This window comes from Rana temporaria, chromosome 8, assembly GCF_905171775.1.
Source record: "Rana temporaria chromosome 8, aRanTem1.1, whole genome shotgun sequence".
Taxonomy (NCBI): Eukaryota; Metazoa; Chordata; class Amphibia; order Anura; family Ranidae; genus Rana; species Rana temporaria.
Window position 1 is genome coordinate 145591940 of NC_053496.1, and position 19066 is coordinate 145611005.

At 45.8% G+C, this 19066-nt stretch overlaps 1 protein-coding gene across 2 annotated transcripts in view; it reads left to right on the top strand.

Moving 5' to 3' along the window:
* The window catches only part of RPS6KB2 (ribosomal protein S6 kinase B2), a 92876-nt gene that overhangs the window by 14768 nt on the left and 59042 nt on the right, over positions 1–19066 (top strand). For both annotated transcript variants that reach the window (XM_040320833.1, XM_040320834.1), the window contains exons 5-9: positions 496–643; positions 1846–1903; positions 7148–7248; positions 13512–13602; positions 14441–14531. In XM_040320833.1, the coding sequence (XP_040176767.1) occupies positions 496–643; positions 1846–1903; positions 7148–7248; positions 13512–13602; positions 14441–14531 (489 nt within the window). The remainder of the gene's footprint in view (positions 1–495; positions 644–1845; positions 1904–7147; positions 7249–13511; positions 13603–14440; positions 14532–19066) is intronic.

A 19066-nucleotide genomic window follows, 5' to 3' on the forward strand; every position in this document is an offset into this window, starting at 1 on the left:
TGTAGTATAGGGAATCGCCGGCTAAAAATGCAGATATCTGAATGATGCCTGTAGCTGCAGGCATCATTCAGATATATCACCACAAAGCCAAGGATGTTGTATAACTGCCAGCAGTGTGTGTGTGTGTGTGTGTGTGTGTGTGTGTGTGTTTTTTTTTTACACACTTGCAAACTGAATCGCCTCTTAAGCTGTATCTCCATGTTCATGTGGAATTAAAGACTATAATGAACAGACGTTGCATGTCAACCACATGGGCATGGAGTTCTTGCTGCTGTGTTAAGCAGAGAGAAATCTATGACCTACTGCTGCCTGCATTTTATTAATGGGGACTGAAGTGTGGGGTAACCCTGCTGTATATAGCAAAGCACAAAGGGAGATCTCCGTAGGTTATGAGCCCCCTTGTAATTTGTTTAGTATATACAAATTTGCTTCCAAGTATTTATTCAACTTCTTCTTTTTTTTTTTTTTTTTTTTTTTTTTTTTTTTTTTACACAGGCCAAGCTGATTTGTGAAGCTAAAGACACCGAGCATGCAACAGCAGAGCGCAATGTGCTGGAATCTGTTAGGCACCCCTTTATAGTGGATCTCATGTATGCATTTCAAACCCATGGAAAACTCTATCTCATTCTGGAGTGTCTCAGTGGTAATTTCCTTTTTTTATTATTATATAAATTTAAAGTGGTTGTAAACCCACTTTTTCACTTTTACCTACAGGTAAGGCTTACCTGTAGGTATAAAGAATATCTCCTAAACCTGTACGGTTTAGGAGATATTCCCCTCGCAATGCACCGCTGATTGCAGCGGCGCATGCGCAGGGGTGAATCCACGGCGAAAGGACCGGCATCCGCCGGACCCTGCCGATTTTTAAATCTCACGCGCGGGAGTGACGTCATTGCCGCTCCAGCCAATCGCAGCGCTGGAGCGGCGATACCCGGAAGACACGCTGGAGCAAGATGACATCTCGCTCGGCGTGGACCAGGTAATTGTAATTCACCTTGTTCCGAGGTAAGTATTTCATAATCAACTAGTATGCAGTGCATACTAGCTGATTATGCCTTTTGCCTTGCAGGTTTGAAAAAAAAAAAAAAAAGTTTATGCGGTTTACAACCGCTTTAAAGCCAATCTTGGTGTCACTTTTAATGCCATTCCTCCATAAGCCCTGGTTCACGCCCAATCCAACTTTGAAATGGCACAATTTCAAAGCCACATGTCAGTGCAACATCAGGTGCGACTTCAGGCACAGAGGTCTATGCAAGTCGCACATGAAATCGCCAAAAGTAGTGAAGGAACTACTTTTTTCTAATCGGTGCGGCACTGTAAAGTTGATTTGAACAGTTCCATTGCTGACAATAGGGTGGGGCTTGTCATTCGATTTGGACCTGTCAGTTCCACAGGTGTGAACAGGGACTTATTGCTGTGCAGTGAGTGAGCGTTTGACAGGAAATGTCCCTGGCAGGGTTAACAGGTAAAAATAAAATTGTAGCTGCCACATCTGAGGACTGGTTTGCTTCAATATGACATTTTTGTTCTTGAGTTTAGGTGTACTTCAAAGCTTGGCTCCTGCCAAAACCTTATGCAATATAAATGGTGTTAAATTACTTGCCTACAGGAATATCAATTTTTTTGGAGAACAAAGACTGTACATACTATCCCTACTTTACTCCTTTACAGATTTCTGCAGTCTACTAAGTGACTGGTGTCCTTTTAACTATGGGATTGCACAGTCTAACTTACTAGCTGCTTTATATTTTACACTGGAATGTTAAGACTTTTGGTGCAGCTAGCATAGGTTGTATGTCAGAAGATTGGCTAATCATAATGAGTACTTTTTGGCTGTTACTGCAGGTGGAGAACTGTTCTTGCAGTTGGAGCGAGAGAGGATTTTTATGGAAGATACAGCCTGGTATGTATATCAATCATAGATATAGTGTGCGTAGCGAGTGATTTGTTATATGGCTTATCTTATCAAGGTTTCATTTCTTTTTCACTTGATGAGGTGCACAGTATTCAAACAGTTGGGTTATACTGCTGCCTATAGGGGGTTGTGACATAAGCCAGCCCCTGTATTACCCCTCCTGTGCCCAGCATGCCTCCCCCTTTTTTCTTTTGATGAGAGCCAGAGCCCCCTTTTAAGGAGGTTGCAATTATAGTAGCAATCCTTCCTTCTAAGCCATCCAAAGCAACTTAAATCATCCTCAGTGACGTATACAGGAGCTGCCATAGGAGAAGCTTCAAAACCATACATGGGCACATGATCACCCTCTGAGGCTGCTACCAGACTGACAGAGGGGGATGGTAAACTGTAGGCATGCTCAGAATCCTTAGCCATAAGCGGGGATCTCCTAGTGCCTCTTTTATTAGCCCTTGTACCTCTTCTGGGGGACATAGTCCTGTACTGCAAAGCAGAGTTACTACAACAAAATGCGATCACTGTTGTGCTATAGTCTTACAATACACAATATTGGCTCACTGCACAACCCGATGTCGAGTAGGTGTCTTAGGTTTGCCTGGTTCAATCCACAGGAATGCTTACAGCCCACAGCTGTGTCCATGCAGCTTACAGAAGGCTCTGGCGTGCTGGGCTTTTAAAACCAGCCTCTTGGCGCCTGCGCACAGGTGTGCCGTGCACACGCATGGGCACGAGCAACCACAGCCTATAGGACAGTCAAAGCGCGCTCCTGCAGACAGTCATGGCGGCGCCAGGGCGAAAGAGGAAGGAGAGCAGACCACTGGGGGGCTTCGGAGGACCCCTGTCGCGTGTTTTGTGGCAGAGCCTGCCGCAGAGGAGGTGAGTGGTGTTTAATTTGATCGAATTCACTGAGCATGTTCCTGGATGGCTTTGTAAGAATACACCTAGTATGTAACTTACTCGCTCTAGTGGTGAAAACCAGGTAAAATTATCTTTCCCCTACCTTTATCCCCGCTGCAGGAAAGCTACTGAAATGGCAGATCCAGCGTTCACCCATCACGGCGGGTAATGTTGTTGTGCCAACCTTCAGGTTTACCATGGGTTCCCACTTAGAGGGACCTCATACCTGGACCCGTAGAAGACTCTGCCAGTAAATTTTCGTGTCACAGTTGCATTAGTACACCAAAACCTGGATCCCAGAGCCCAGACCTTCGCAGAGAGACATTACAGGCAAACCTTGTTTGTTCCTTACACGAGGCTCGGCTACCACCCATCTTAGGCTTTTGATATTGGCCCGAGGCATGGATCCGGTTATGGCTCCTAGGCCTCCGCAGAAGACCATCAAAAGAGCTTTTTTTTTTTTTTTTTTTTTTTTTTCTTGGCACATGTTCAACGTGACCAACCACTTTAGACACTGGTGAAAAAAATGAGGTACTCTCCATTTGGGAGGGGTTATATAGGGGAGGAACGCAATTCTAATTGGGTTTGCCAGTGTCAATCACCTGTGGTGACTACATAACTCATTAATTAAGGCTCTGTGTCCCGTGGTTTATGAGCAAGAAACGTCTAATTGAATTTTTCCTAATCCTCCTCCAGAATAGCACATTAGGAGGTTTCCTGGTCCGTCAATCTGAATGCTTTAAGTAAAGGGTGAGCAAAAGACAGTTTTTTTTTTTTTTTTTTTTCTTTACAACTGTTTTCCCTAAAGTTTCCACATTTCCTAGTTGGAAAGGCCACTATTCTCCTTCGTTTTTTGTGGACCTGGTGGCTTCCCCACTGATTTTGGTTTACAGGCTGTCCTTTTTCATCCAATCTCCCCATAGAGGAGTGCAGGACTCTGACGGTGGCTTTTTGTTGCCAGACTGATCTCATATGTGGCACTTGCATGGTGGGCACTTGCACCCTTCCTTCAGGTGTGTTCAGTTTCCTTTTCTTTCTTTTTTTTTTCTCCTTTGTCTGTGCAGCAGCAGCTGGTTCGGCTAAGGCCGTGTACAGACGACCAAACAAGTACGATGAAAGCGGTCCGCCGGACCGTTTTCACCGTACATGTCTGGCCGGGGCTTTCTGTACGATGGCTGTACTAACCATCGTACAGAAAGCCTGCCTCTTGGTGTAAGAAGCTCACAGATGCTGGCATGGGGAAAACCATGGGCGGTAGCTCAGAGCTTTAGCTCTGAGGAAGGGGGCCTGTCCCCCCAAAATGTGTCAGCCCTCCAATCGTTTGTTCCCAGGGCGGGTTACACCTTGTTTGGCTGAAGTACACCTGTGTGTGTGTTTTTTTTTTTTTTTTTTTTGTCTGCTTGTGAGTATCCATTTGTCTTGGTGGATTCAATAAATATGTCTATGGTAATGAGCAATGTGTTTGCACCCTCCTGTGTTTTTGCAGTTTATGTAAGATTTCCCAGTCTGAGGAAGGTTGCACCTCAATGAAGCATTGGGGATTGAAGCATTTTTTAAGAAAACCCCTGGATTTAGCATTGGAGTGTTTTTGGAAAACCTAGTTTACCGGTTTTTCATCCCATTCTTTTATTTTGACTTATCCCAGTGATTTTTTTTGTTCACCACGCCTCTTATTGTTCAAGTTCCTGTTTTTCAGGTTGTGGTGGTCCACCTGTTCTGGTGGATTGCTGTTTGGTGTTCCCCCAGCCTTGCCATTTCTAAGCCTCTGTGGTTCTACACCGTGTCATTTCACTTGGTTGTAACATCTGTCCTGGTTTAGGGCACCAGGTTGATCCTCTAGGACCGTGATGGCAAACCTTGGCACCCCAGATGTTTACATTTCCCATGATGCTCATGCACTCTGCAGTGTAGTTGAGCATCATGGGGGGGGGGGGGGATATAGTTCATCAGGGGTGCCAAGGTTCGCCATCACTGCTCAAGGATTTCCTTTTGGTCCTGGCAGATCCTGTGTTGCGAGGGTTCTCATCCGATTCAGATTCTGGCTGGTTCTAGATGGTTCCTAATAAGTGGGGTCTGTCACTTACTGTGAAAAATGTGAAAAATATACTACAGCGCTAATTAAATAATCAATTCCACGTGCACCTAAATAAAAAAACAAATAATATAGCTGCTATCTTGAGTGATACCAAATCCAAACAGTGAAACATATAAAATATAGATGCGCTAATATTAACTTAAAAGGTGATAAAACGTACAAAGAAAAACTAATCAGGGAGAATACTCCATAAACTGTGAATTACTAATATGTCCTTAATTAGTGCACAGTGATTAGCAGGATTCCATGCAGGGAAAAAATCACTCTCTTCAATCTGAATGCTAATCCAGCCCTCCACCGCTGTGATCAGATGATACAGGCACTCACTGTCTGTGAGTGCCTGTATCATCTGATTTCATGCAATCCCTGTCTGTGAGTGCCTGTATCATCTGATCACAGCGGTGGAGGGCTGGATTAGCATTCAGATTGAAGAGAGTGATTTTTTCCCTGCATGGAATCCTGCTAATCACTGTGCACTAATTAAGGACATATTAGTAATTCACAGTTTATGGAGTATTCTCCCTGATTAGTTTTTCTTTGTACGTTTTATCACCTTTTAAGTTAATATTAGCGCATCTATATTTTATATGTTTTATGTCTGTCACTTACTGTTGCTCATTTGTTTGCTTTTGGGTGCCCCAACTGTTTCTGAGCTAATTTTGTCTCCTAATGGGAAGAAATAAGATTTTTGTAGTTGCTGTGAAATCTTTTTTTCTTCAGTCAACTAAGGGATACCAATCCCACCCCACCCTTTTTTGTATTGTTTGCTAAACTAAGGCATGCAGAGTAAAGGGGAGGGTATATAGGGGCTGGGTTATGACTTTACAGTTTCCCAGCCTCGCTGCGTCCTGTAAATGGCTGTATAACCTAACAGTTTCTGAATTCTTGTGTCCCTCAATGGACTCAAAGATAAAGAATTTATGGTAAGTACAAAATATATTTTTAAAGTGATTTCAAAGGTAGGTGTGTGTGTGTGTGTGTGTGTGTGTGTGTGTGTGTGTGTGTGTGTGTTCGTTTGTCTTCTTAATGTATTTTCTGAATTAAGGTCAAATGTTCTGTATTCAGCCCCCCTAAACACTTAGCTGAGCCTGTTCTCGATCCAGCGATGTGCCTGAGAGCAGCGGCTCTCTCCGCTCCCTCTTTCCTCACTGGCCATAGAGGGAAGCAGCAGTGAGAGACATTGGCTTCTTCTGCTGTCAATCACAGCCTGTGAGGAGGCAGTAGGGGTGGGGCTGAGCCGCATTGTGCCTGTTAATGGACACACACACCGTGCAGCTTAATTAAGCCTGCATGAGTGCCCTCGTATCAAGCGGCTTTCTATGGGAGCACTGAGAAGGGGAGGAGCCAGGAGCACCAGCAGGACACCTGAGAAGTGGAGGATCGGTCCACTGTGCAAAACCATTTCAGAGCAGATATATTGGGCTAGATTTAGGTAGCCCTGCGTAACATTGTGCGGGCGTAACGTATCTCTGATACGTTGCACCGCTGTAAATTGGGGCGCAATTTCCGTATTCAGAAAGAACTTGCGCCCTAAGTTACGGCGGCGTAACGTATGAGCTCCGGCGTAAGCCCGCCTAATTCAAATTTGGATGATGTGGGCATGTTTTTTAATTTTTTTTTATTATTTAGTCTGCCCCCACGTATTTGACTTTTTTTTTTTTTTTTTTTTTAACGAACGGCGCATTCGCCGTTCGTAAAAGTATCCCAGTGCGCATGCTCAAAATTCTGCCGCAAATCGTCAATGCTTTAGACGTGAACGTAACTTATGTACAGCCCTATTCGCGAACGACTTACGCAAACGACGTAAAAATTTCAAAATTCTACGCGGGAACGACGTCCATACTTAACATTGCGTACGCCTCATATAGCAGGAGTAATCTTACGCCGGAAAAAGCCTAACGTAAACGACGTTAAAAAATGCGGCGGGCTTACGTACGTTTGTGAATCTGCGTTTCTACCTAATTGGCATATTCCTCGCGTAAATCGATGGAAGCGCCACCTAGCGGCCAGCGTAAAATTGCAACCAAGATACGACGGCGTAAGTGACTTACGCCGGTCGGATCTTAGTCAAATCTATGCGTAACTGATTCTAAGCATCAGGCGCAGAGATACGATGCCGCAACTCAGAGATACGACGGCGTATCTGGAGATAGGTCGTCGTATCTCGTTCTTGAATCTAGCCCATTATGTTTATTTAAAAAATACGATCACTTTAGGTATTTAATTTTTTGCTTGTTTTGCAGCTTCTACTTGGCAGAGATTGCTTTGGCTCTTGGACACCTGCATTCTTTGGGGATAATCTACAGGGACCTGAAGCCTGAAAATGTTATGCTTGGTGTACATGGTATGCCTGAGAATTTTTTTATTTGCTTTATGTAGACCAGTGTTTCTCAATCTTTTAGTGCCGTGACCCCTTGATACAATTTCCCAAGTTGTGGGGACCCCTAACAGTAAAATTATTTTCGTAGCATGCATGGTCAGCCCCCTAACCCACAGAAATTTAGCACTCCCTCAGTCCTCTCCACTCGTACAATTTTAAAACCTCATATGGTACATTTTAGGATGTACAACTCTATCTTCTCATTTCTTTCCCTTTTATCTCTGTCTATTATTTCTTGTGTCCCCCCCCCCCCCATCCCTCTCTCTAGCCGTCTTTCTTCTTTTTTTCTCTTATTCTTTCTCTCCCTTTTTTTTTTTTTCTTCCTCCCTCCTTTCCTCTCCATTCCATGTATTCTCTATTTCTCTTATCGTCCATGGACGGACACAGCTCCTTAAATCTTGACAAGTGGGTTATGTTCCCTGTTTACAGGAGAGGACTAGGCAGAAACATGTTAAATAGTTAAATACATGTTACATTAACAGAGTTGAACAGCCCCGCCCAGGGGGCGGTCCCTCCAGACATAACCCTCCTCACTGCAGCTTGCAGCCTCAGTTTCGTTCTGCCTAGCAAAGGAGAAGGACGTATGGCTCCCTTTGGGCCCAGCGCCCTGAGGAGAAATTTTATTTTATTTTACTTTACTTTTTCTTGAAGAATCTTCTTTCAACTGTTGGCTGAGAGACAGGCTGGATATTATAGATCCTTGTAGTCTACTCAGTCCGACCAGCAAGCGTGGGCACACCTTTGCAAAGAGGCTTGGTCTGCCACGCCATACCTCATGACTCCTGAGGTGGCCGGTGAGCTTTGCTCCGAGGTCCACATATGACTGAGCTGTGGTGTTGCCTCAATCACAGTGGACCGGGCCGACAGCTACCTCCATTGCGGTTGTAGGTCTGTCAGGAATGCGTCAGCGAGTCCTCGCTCGGACGGGTAAGTACAGTCCCTCCTGCTTCGGTGGGTTGGTACAGCTGGGCATTCCTGGGGTTCGGGGGTCCCTTCCCCTTACTTCCCTGCTCCTTTCCCTTGCTGCATTGCTAACATTGCCGCTGTCAGGGGGGAGGGGGCCTTCCTGAGGGGACTGTGTTATCTGGCCTGTGCTTTTTCTTTTTTGTATTGGGCTTTCCTGTGAGGTAAAAAGCCCTGTGATGAGCACAGATGTTTATGATTATACTTCAGCAGACGCTGACTGATTGGTGACACCTGTAATGGTTTTGCTTTTTATGCTGTATCTGTGACTTATCCTTAGATAAAAAAGCCCTAGGAGGCTTTTCCTGTTTAAACACAGGTCCCTGCAAAAGTTACCTCACGGTTCTTTTCCTCACAGGCAGCGCTGTGCAGTCTCCTCCTGAGGGAGTCCCCTGGTTACCCCTGGTCAGCGCAGCAAGTGGGTGAGAGGCCCTGAATAGGGCTCTAGGAGCCTTTGTCTATTTGTATGGACAGGTGTGCATATTATAATACACACTATATGTAAATATTGGAGTCAGTATCTGGGTCCTTCCCCACATGCTGGTGGTGGCAGCAGGTGTTAGCACCTGTGATTCCCACAGAGTTTTTATTGTTAGTCCTGGACACAGTTTGTGCCAGGGTGGGGGTGGACTGCGGGCGGGTGGTAAGAGTGCCCCCTTCCCCCGCTATCCCCTGGGGAATGCTCTGTTATGGAGCCATGGACTAGGTACCTAGTTAAAAAAAAAAAAAAAAAAAAAAAAAAAGGCAGAATAAGGCATTTATGGGTGCGCTTTTTACTGCTGCAAGGGACTCTCCTAAGCTGCATAGTGCAGCTGGGTTTCCGCTGAGGGCTCGGTCTTTTTTGGATCACACAAATCAGACCGCTGTATAGGTTTTTTCCTTCTGTGCCCTTCTTTGATAATTTCTGAGATGCGGAATGAGAAAAGCCACTGAGGGCTTTTGTAGTCCCTCACCGCCGGGCGGGAACCCCTACTTGTATGGATCTGACTGATAGAAGATCCGAAGTACTGACCCGTTCCATGTTTACCATGCTGGGGTCTGGCTTGCGGCCTATTGTGGCCACTACACTGGGGTCTCAGTGGTCGCTGGCGCTATTTTTTGGGAGATTTTTCAATTACATTGAAAACTCCCATTGGCGCCCATTTTGTCGTAGCCACGCTATGGCGCAGCTTACATTGTGCTGGCCTTTTTCCTGTGGCCGCGTTCTGAACGCTCGGCGGCCATCTTGGAGTAGTCCTGACCCCTAGTGCTGTATACAACTCACAGAGTGAGCATTTTGCACCAGACAGTGGAGGAGCACCGACTCTCTCCTGAGGTTATTAGCCTAGCGGACCAGCTGGTCCAGGGCCTCATATAGGTCTGTGATGCTTCATTGAATGCTGCGCCCTTGTTATCCAGGGCGTCTGTTTCAGAATGGTTTTATGCACACGGTGGTGTAGTGCTTAACTCCATTACTTGGCAGCAAAAGAGTCATTGGTTCGAATCTGCACACTGACGCCAATCTGCCTGGAGCTTGCATTGTCGCTCCCTGTGTCTGTGTGGGTTTCCTCCGGGTACTCCGGTTTCCTCCAAAGACATGTGTGCATACACCTACATAATATACATACACACTATGTGTGTGTATTATTTAGGGGCAACCCTCCCAGGGCATCAAAGGCCCAGCTGGGGGACTAATCTGTCCCTGGGTGCATAAGCCGATCACGCCGGCACCCAAATCCTGCCAATGTATATAGCCTTCCCTCCCTGTCTCTAGGTGGGAGGGGCGGCTTGCAGGTTCACAATTCAGTGAAACCTCCCTGCTCTCCGACTAGTGGGTCTGCGAGGTGGTCTCTTCGGAGTACTAGATAGGGTTTCCTCCTATCCACAGAACAAAGTTCTGTCCTTGTGTCTTCCCCTCCCGGCACGTCGGTCTGCCTTGGGCAGTGTGGGATTTGCTAAGCTGCAAGGTAATTTTACCTTTCCTGCAGGACGAGAGTAGCTGCGCTTCATCCGGGGGATGTCCTGACGTCCTCAGACATCAGGGACGCATACATGCATGTCCCGTTTTGCACATGTCACAGTGTTTTTTTCTGTGCTTCGTGATGAGAGAAGGGTCTCTGTCAGCCTGTGGCCCTCCCTTTTGATCTGGCGTCAGCACCATGGGTTTTCAGCTAGGAGCTCGCACTTATTTGAATTTTGTTGGGACAGCGAGGCTTTGCCTCATTGGCTACTTTGACGACTTTCTTCTGAGAGCAGCTTCTGTCTCCGACCTAGTGGATGGGTTATTCCCATTCAGACCCTCCGAAGATTCGGGTGGATGTTAAACGTTTAGGCCAGAAAGTGTAGCTCAGTGGCAGCAAGCCTGCCCTACATGTGTGCGACCCAGGGTTCAAATTATGGGCATGCTAGGTTCCGACTCAGCGTTGGAGTATCTAGTGTTGATCCAGACTCCTCAGTGGCAAAGGTCCTTCTTCCCCTGGAGAAATTGCAGACTCTTCAGTCTGCGGAGAAGGTATTGGCATCACGCAATCGGTCTTCTCTCCGGGCGCCTGCTGGTTCAGGGTCTGTGGGTAGCCTCCTTCAAGGTGGTACTGTATGCCCAGTTCCACACCCTGGTTTTCCAGTGGAACTACTGTCCAGGCTTCAGTCTACCATCAGGTATGCCGGCAGGCAGACTACTGGAGTCGCCAGATGCTGGACCAGGGCGACTGGTCTTTGTGCTTGGGGTGTTTCGGCTCCCTTGCAGGAGGTGAACCTCACATGGCATGGATCTCCTGGCAGCTTGTCTCCGCCGCAAGGGTGTCAGTTAGTGGCCAGGTCTAGTGATCTTGTACAGACGCGTCAGTCGCGCTGGTGGCCCTGTGTTGTCTGTATCGGTGATTTTTTGCCATTCCTCCATGGTAGTTGCTTCCTCGGCCGCTCCACAGAGTGGATGCTGAGGAGATCCCGATGATTCTAATCGCTCCAGATTAATCTCGGCGTCCTTGGTACGCTGATATCGGGCGCCTGGTAGCGGAGGCACCCTGGCGATTGCCAGGGCAGGAGGTTCCTGTCTCAAGGTCCCATACTTCCTCCTGTTGTACAGTCACTGACTTGCTTAACATGGTTATTGGAAGCCAGACTTTAGGTGACCAGGGTCTGTCTGACTCGGTCATCTCAACAGGGCACCGTAGTCTTCTTCCGGAGGATCTACCGTCGCACCTCTCTTGGTGCGAAGGGATGGAGTGACGTCCACGGGCGTACTTTCAATGTCCAGGGTCCTGCTGTTTTTAAAGCTTGGATTGGATCTAAAAATTGCTTAAAGCACCGTTTGGGGGCAGATTTCAGCCTTGGCTGTGTTCTTTTAGTGGCCTTTTTGCGGCCCGTTCCCTGGTGGGTCCCCTTTTTTTGTGTGCAAGGGGTTTGTCATATACTTTCCCCTCTTGGCCCATCTCTTCCCCCATGAGTTTTGACTCTGGTGCTCTCGGTTCTTCAGGAACCTTCCTTTTGGAAACATCAGAGAGATTTTCTCTTGACACTATCTCAGAAGGTGGCCCCTTTAGTGGCCTTTACCTCTGTTAGAGGGGTTTCTGAGTTGGCGGTCTTGTCTTGCAAGCCGCCATGCTTGATCCCCCATAAGGATTAGGTGATGGTGCGCCCGCGACCTTCCCTTCTTCCGAAGGAGGTTTCGGCCTTTCATACTTTAGGCGTGGTACGCGCTTTGCGGGTATACCAGCCTACTACGGCTCCATTTCGGAGCTTCTGACTCTCTTTTGTGTCGGTGTCTGGTCCACAAAAGGGCCTGGCGGTCTCGTCGACCACCATTTCTCGGTGGATCGGGCAGGCCGTCATACAGGCCTATGCTCCTAAGGGCGGGCCCCCCTTTCCGGTCACGGCACTTTCGACCAGGGCAATTGGTGCTTCCTGGGTTTTTTTTTTTTTTTTTTTTTTTTTTGTTTTTTTTTCCGACATCATGCGTCGGTCTCACAGGTGTGCGAGGCGGCGATTTGCTCGTCCGTTCACGCTTTTTCCAGAACTTACATGGTTGCTGTGAGTGCATCTTATGATGTTTTTTTCAGCCGCTAGTTTTTGCCGGCGGCTGTTTAAAGTTGCACCTCCTCCGTTGAGGAGCTCTGCTTGTTTTGGGGTGAAGTTAAAATTGTTTTTACTGATATATTTCCCACCCCTCGTTTTTTGACACTGCTTGGGGACGTCCCACTTGTCAAGATTTAAGGAGCTGTGTCCGTCCATGGACGATAAGAGAAAATAGGATTTTTTGTACTCACCGTAAAATCCTTTTCTCTGAAGTCCATGGACGGACACAGCTCCCACCCCTCCTTTTTAGGTTTGTACTGCTTGTTACGAACTGAGGCTGCAAGCTGCAGTGAGGAGGGTTATGTCTGGAGGGACCGCCCCCTGGGCGGGGCTGTTCAACTCTGTTAATGTAACATGTATTTAACTATTTAACATGTTTCTGCCTAGTCCTCTCCTGTAAACAGGGAACATAACCCACTTGTCAAGATTTAAGGAGCTGTGTCCGTCCATGGACTTCAGAGAAAAGGATTTTACGGTGAGTACAAAAAATCCTATTTTTTATTCCTTCTCTTACTCAATGGTGGGGGGGGGTTGGGATGAGTGGCAGTGCAACATGGGTTCTCTTGATTAAGGTCATTGCTGATCTGAGAACTGTAGTGGGGACTTTTAATGGCAACTATAATCACAGGTAGTGTTACTCATTGTGTCTCCGACTTTGTGGTGTCGCACAGCAGTGACACCTATGCTATAATCAGGAGATATGGTCTCCTCTAGCCCCTCCCCCTTCACATTCCTCACCAGTCAGCGGACCTCTAGTCTCTGCCCCCAGCCATGCCGTGAACTGAATGGATGGCAGCAAAGAGGCTAAGTGATCGGACGTGTGCTCTAGGAACCGCCTAGCTGGGTGGCCACAGGCCCCAGAGACAGCCCAGCTGGGTAGCCGTAGTAAGGCTGGGAGAGCGGTGCAGGCTTCAGGAACAGCCCAGGATTTGGTGACCCCCCTGGCAAATCATCATTTGACCCCCAGGTTGAGAACCACTGATGTAGACTTATTAAAAGAAACAGCCACCCCATACTGATTACTATGTTTGGGTATACACCATCTGTACATTTTAGTAAACATAAATGATAGTATAATGCAACCCTCTCATGGAGTCTTCTTAACCAATTTCTCACTTTAGTTGCATGAGTGCTCCTATTTAGGGAAGTTAAGGAGACACCTTAAGCACTGGTTTCATTTTTATTATAGCTGAGTATTTGTTTTTCTTTAGGTCACATTAAGCTCACCGACTTTGGAATGTGCAAGGAGTCCATTCATGGAGACAGTGTGACACACACATTCTGTGGAACTGTGGAATATATGTATGTATTTGACAGCATTTGTTGCACTAGAATTAAGAAAAGGGAATTCCTGAAGGCTTATTCGGTAAGCCACAGAGGTGTACACAGAGCAGTAACCAACCTCAACCGGTCATATTCCCATTTTTGTTCCCTGCTCCACACTGGAGATTTAAAGGAAAAATCTTATTGCCAAGGGAAATGCAGAGTAGTCCTTTTTCTGAAAGTTGGAAATGCAATTGGGTACATGTCAATGTAGTTACAGCTGTAAGAAGTGATGATAAAGTTTGTCAGAAGAGGTACGTAATGTGCCTGGTGTCTACAACCCTTTGCTATTACAGCAGCGTGCTGTCTCTTGATTCAAATCCCTGTGCATGTGCACTGCCTCTTCCCTGTTGCAGTAAATCTGCACCAAGCACTGCTGTGAAGGAGGAGATCACAAGATGAGCAGTAATGGCAGCAACAAGGCAGGACGTGGAGTCTGAAAGTTGTGTAGTGTGTGTTTTTTTTTTTTTTTTTTTTTTTCCTTTGCCCAGGCTTTGGGAGGTACATAAATGACCTACTTCTACAGCAGGGGCATTATTCAAGTAATAATAACCCTTTGATAGTATCCGTTTGTGGTTTAACCTTTGGCCTACAAACTGCTGTTTTATAATGAACAAATGCATTTTCCATATTAATGCATCTTTGTAACAAAATCTGCAGAGATTTTCAGTTAGATTATACAGGATATATCCCACCTCTACAGTATGTCTGTGGCCCACATTCGAGAGCATCCGGCTTTTATAAGACAAGTAGGTTGATTGATAGAAGATGTACTCCTGAATTAAATATATCCTAATCGTTTACCTTTTAATTCTAGGGCACCTGAAATACTGGCACACAAAGGACACAATCGAGCAGTGGATTGGTGGAGTCTGGGGATTCTCTTGTATGATATGCTAACCGGCTCAGTAAGCATTCTGATACAGGGTTAATTGTCCAAATATTGCTAATTGTATAAATATGAAAGCGGTATTAAACATAAATGCACACATTTTCTTGTAGCGTAACAATTCTTAGATGTGATGGCTGCATTAGTTATCTTTCTCTTATCACCTTCCAGGACGGCACCCGAGAGATGATGGCTCCTCCCCACAGGAAACACAATCACTTAACAATTTAAAAGTCCCCACCCTTCCCCTTGATCCCCAGTATTGATTGTGTTTCTCCCGAACACATCGTCACGTTTTTGTTTTAGAAACCTAGAGACCGGGGAGGGTCGAAGGTACCCCTGTTGAGACAGGTTTTAGGGAGGCCGGGGAGGGCTGAACTAACCTGTAAGCCTTCGGGTCCAAACTCACAGGTCGCCCCAGGCGTAGCACCAGCGCTCTAAGCTGCGGAGAGGCGAGCCATCGCTGAGTGCTGTAAACCGCCGCCTTTTGAATCGCCCTCTAAAAGAAAGTGGGCTTTTGCCTCACAGCGCAACCCGGAAGGAACGCCTAGAGAGCAGCATGGGCGGCGGAAGGGTCGGCTTGCGGATAGCCCCTGCAAGAGGTACCGACAGCCATGGACCCAGCCAAACCTCCTCATAGAACAGGAGGAGATGAAGGCATATGTGACTGCAAGCAGATCCAGGTCGGGGTGCAGTGAGTACAAATCCCCCTTGGAAAAGGAGGAGGGAAGGGGAGTGAGAGCTCCTGGATTTCAGGGGTCTGGGATCCTGGAGCCAGCCAGACAGGACTGTTTTTCTCACCTTACCCTTTCCCCTCCCCAGTACAAACCTGCAGTCCTAGGGGAGGACAAAGTAATATTGTGCATATCTCTTGTCTGGCAGAAACCCCCCAGCGGATCCCAGGAGATCCCAAATAAATGGTCTCCTGCCGCTACAGGGTATAGCTCCTCTAAAAATAAATATGTGGGTCATAAGATAAACTCCCACTCAAAGTCCCTTTTTTTGCTAAGAATGCATTGATAACCTAGCAGAGAAAGGGACTCCTGCAATAATGGGGTATCTCTCATCTATACAGATGGAAAGACCGGCAATGGTTAAAACCTCCCATGAAACCGCCAGGCAGTCAGTAACCTAAGGTCTGACATAAGAGGAGCTTATCCCTAGAGAAAACATATCCTCCCAGGAGGGCCTCATCTGAATAGTATCTAGTGCCCTTCCCCCGCTTCCATTCATTCCCTTTATTCCGGGTAGAGGAAGCAAAGGACAGGGAGGATATGAAAAGCAAAGCTGAACAGGACATCCCTTCACCCTAGAGGGTCTGGATGGACTCCTGCGGGCAATACAGGCCTCTGAGGAGATTATAGGAATCCCTGAAGGATTAGGGCCAGCTGCCATGAATCTGACAGATAGCTCATAATGGTGTTAGGGGTTTTTTAGCACCAAAAAACTTACCTCCTAAACTCTTAGGAGAGGCCCGACAAGGGGAGCAGCTTAGTGTATATATTACCCCTGTGGGGGTTGCTTATTGTCTGCAACATCTTCCCAGGTTCCAACCTATCACTTCCTCCTTACACTGCTGTTATATTTATCAGTATGTAAGGGTTAATCTGAACCTCTTGTGGCTCAGGCAACAAACCAGTTAAGCAGCCATACAGGTGTCTGATTGCCTCCAGCCTAAGGCTGGGTTCACACTTGTCCGACAAACGGTCCTACATTGGGAGCCTCATGTAGCATGACGTGTGAAAATCAATGTTTCCCTATGAGAGCCGTCCTAACTGGTCCTACACAAGTCGGTCCGACTTTGAAAATGCTCCCTGTACTACTTTTGGTCCTACATTGATCCTACTTCAACCCATTGAATATCATTGAAGTCGGACCAAAGTAGTATCCTGTTCATGAAAGTAGGATGGATGTAGGACCAATGTAGGATAAATGTAGGACCAATGTAGCAGAGCAAAGTAGGATGAAAGTAGTGTAGTAGTGTGAACCCAGCCTGAAAGTTATGGTCACCTCTTCACGAGAGACCTAATTGATTTCTGAGTCTGTGCTCGTTAAGACCTTAAAGACTAGGACTCTCTCCCACCTGTGTGTGGACCAGCTACACCTACTCAGACCTATGCAATAGAATAGTAGGTTAGCAGCTACCACTACTGTGGTATAATCAAACACCTCAGATTTCCATTATTTGGAACTACCATGTTCCTCCACTGGGAGGAAGGATCAGTATCTGAGATTCAGGTTATGCCTAGGATAGGTTGTTGGCTGTCCGCACATCAGAAATACACAACATGGGGAGTCTTTTATCTTGTGTCATTCTGATTATATATATATATATATATAATGTGATATAGATCCTATGACTCACCAAAAATTGATTAGGTAATGGTACGCTGTTCCTAGTCAAACGCTTAACACTGAATGGTGGGTGATGCCTCTATTATATATCAGCACACTATTGTTATTCAGAAACGCACCACATTGAATTACTGTGGGTGAAATTTCTGTCGGATACAGGACTGTATACTATTGCTCATCAGAAAAGTATGACATTGATTTGTCGGTGACACCTCTGTTATATTGTTGTTCAGATACATACCATATTGATTTACTGTTGGTAAAAATTTCTGGAGGTTACATGTCTGTATACTATTGCTTATCAGAAATGCATGACGTTGAGTTACTGATAGCGACTTTTCTGCTGATTATATGACTGTACAATTTTTGCTAAACAAACGCATAACATTGTATTATTGGTTATGATATTTATGTATTCAGATATGCACTGCTTCAAGGTTTCCTTTTGCTAGTGGCATCTCTGTTGATTAGATGACCCGACAAGGTTGCATTTAGTAACACACTGAGTTGTCGGTAACATTCTGTTGGTCATATAACTGTCCAAGTTTTTTCTAATCAAAATCATGCACAACTTTGTATGGTGGGTTCAATGACGGTTTAACATTACTATCCAGAAACGCACAGCATTGGATTTTTGCTAGTAGCGTTTTTTTCTATCGGGTATATGACTGTGTAGTGTTGGTAATCAGGAATATACAATGTTACTGTCTGTAACATTTGTTGTCCTATACCCTGTTGTTTATCTGTAATGTGTTAATACCACTCTCTGCTAGTTATGACTGCAGGTAGTATAGCACCAGCCATACACGGTTGAGGCCGCATATGTCCTTTTTTGTTGTCTGCATGCGGCTGCAATTCATGATCATCAGAAATATACTATAGGTGCTAGTGTTATTTTCTGTTGATTTAGAGGACCGTACTGCGGTCAGAGTCAGGAATAGACGACACTAAATTTGTTCTTGTCATCCCGTCTTGACTCTATTACCTGGGATCGCTGCAAATAGATAAAACACAGCAGTAGAAGGTGTCTGTGCCCTTTGCGTTTAATTACTCAGAAAAATACCATATTGGCTAGTGGCCTCTGCCCTGGTTCACACTGGGTACGATTTGGAACGATTTGAGATGCGATTTGACATGTCAAATCGCATCTCAAATCGGCGGCAATTGTCGGCAATGGCACTGTCCTAATCAGTGCGACGCCGCATCTGCGATTTCAAAAAGTAGTTCCTGTACTACTTTTTGCTTTTTTGGGCCGCAATTTACATTAAATTGCGGCCAAAATCGCGGTAAAATCGCGCATTTTAACGCGATTTTGAATTCGCAGCAGTGTGAACCTAGGCTCTCTGTTGGATGTAGGACCAATAACCTATTAAGCATCAGAAACTCACACTTGGAGCTTCTGTCCTTTCTCTGGGCTGAGGTTATATGGTATCTTATTGCATATTAGAATTACACAACATCTCTTAGGTTGGTTTGTGTCTTCTCTATCCTACAGTTATCTGTATATCAGAAAACACAGCAGTGAATGCTGGGAGTGTCTTCCTGTTTTGTGTTCCATGTTAAGTCTGAGCTTGCTACCCTTCGGAAATACAAGATTTATGACCTGAATATCAGATGTTTTGGTCACTTTATTTCAGACCTCATTTTCCATGTACATGGAAGGAACAAGATTTCTGATTACAGGCCTTTACTTCTAGGCATGCCAGAATTCCCTAGACCTTGGACCCAGTAGGGTTATAGGACACTGGAAGGGGGTCATAAAATCACCTATCAGGTTTTTTCTTAGTAGGAAAGGGGTAACGCTTTTAGGAGCTGTTTGCTTAAAAATTCAGCATCAGAATATTCTGACTGTTTCTCCCGATCCGATAGGTTTATGTCTCGGTATATGTTATTCATGTCACCCCCTTGGACGAACTAGATGTGAATAACCAATATTCGTCTTTTACTCCTACTATAGCATTTGTCCCTTATGGTAGGGATCTGTTTAACTTAACACTCCATTGGTGCTTGGAGTGAATCATGACCTCAAACACTGGATAGTTACAGAATACTGTATTCTGTTGGCGTGTGGCACTCATGTGTTTACCCTGAGAATATAGGGTAAAAGGTGTCTGCGTGTTATACGCAGGGGGCGGTGAAAAGTTTTTTCTTTCCCCGACACTTTTGATTCTTTTCTGTTATATACCAATTAATGCAGTG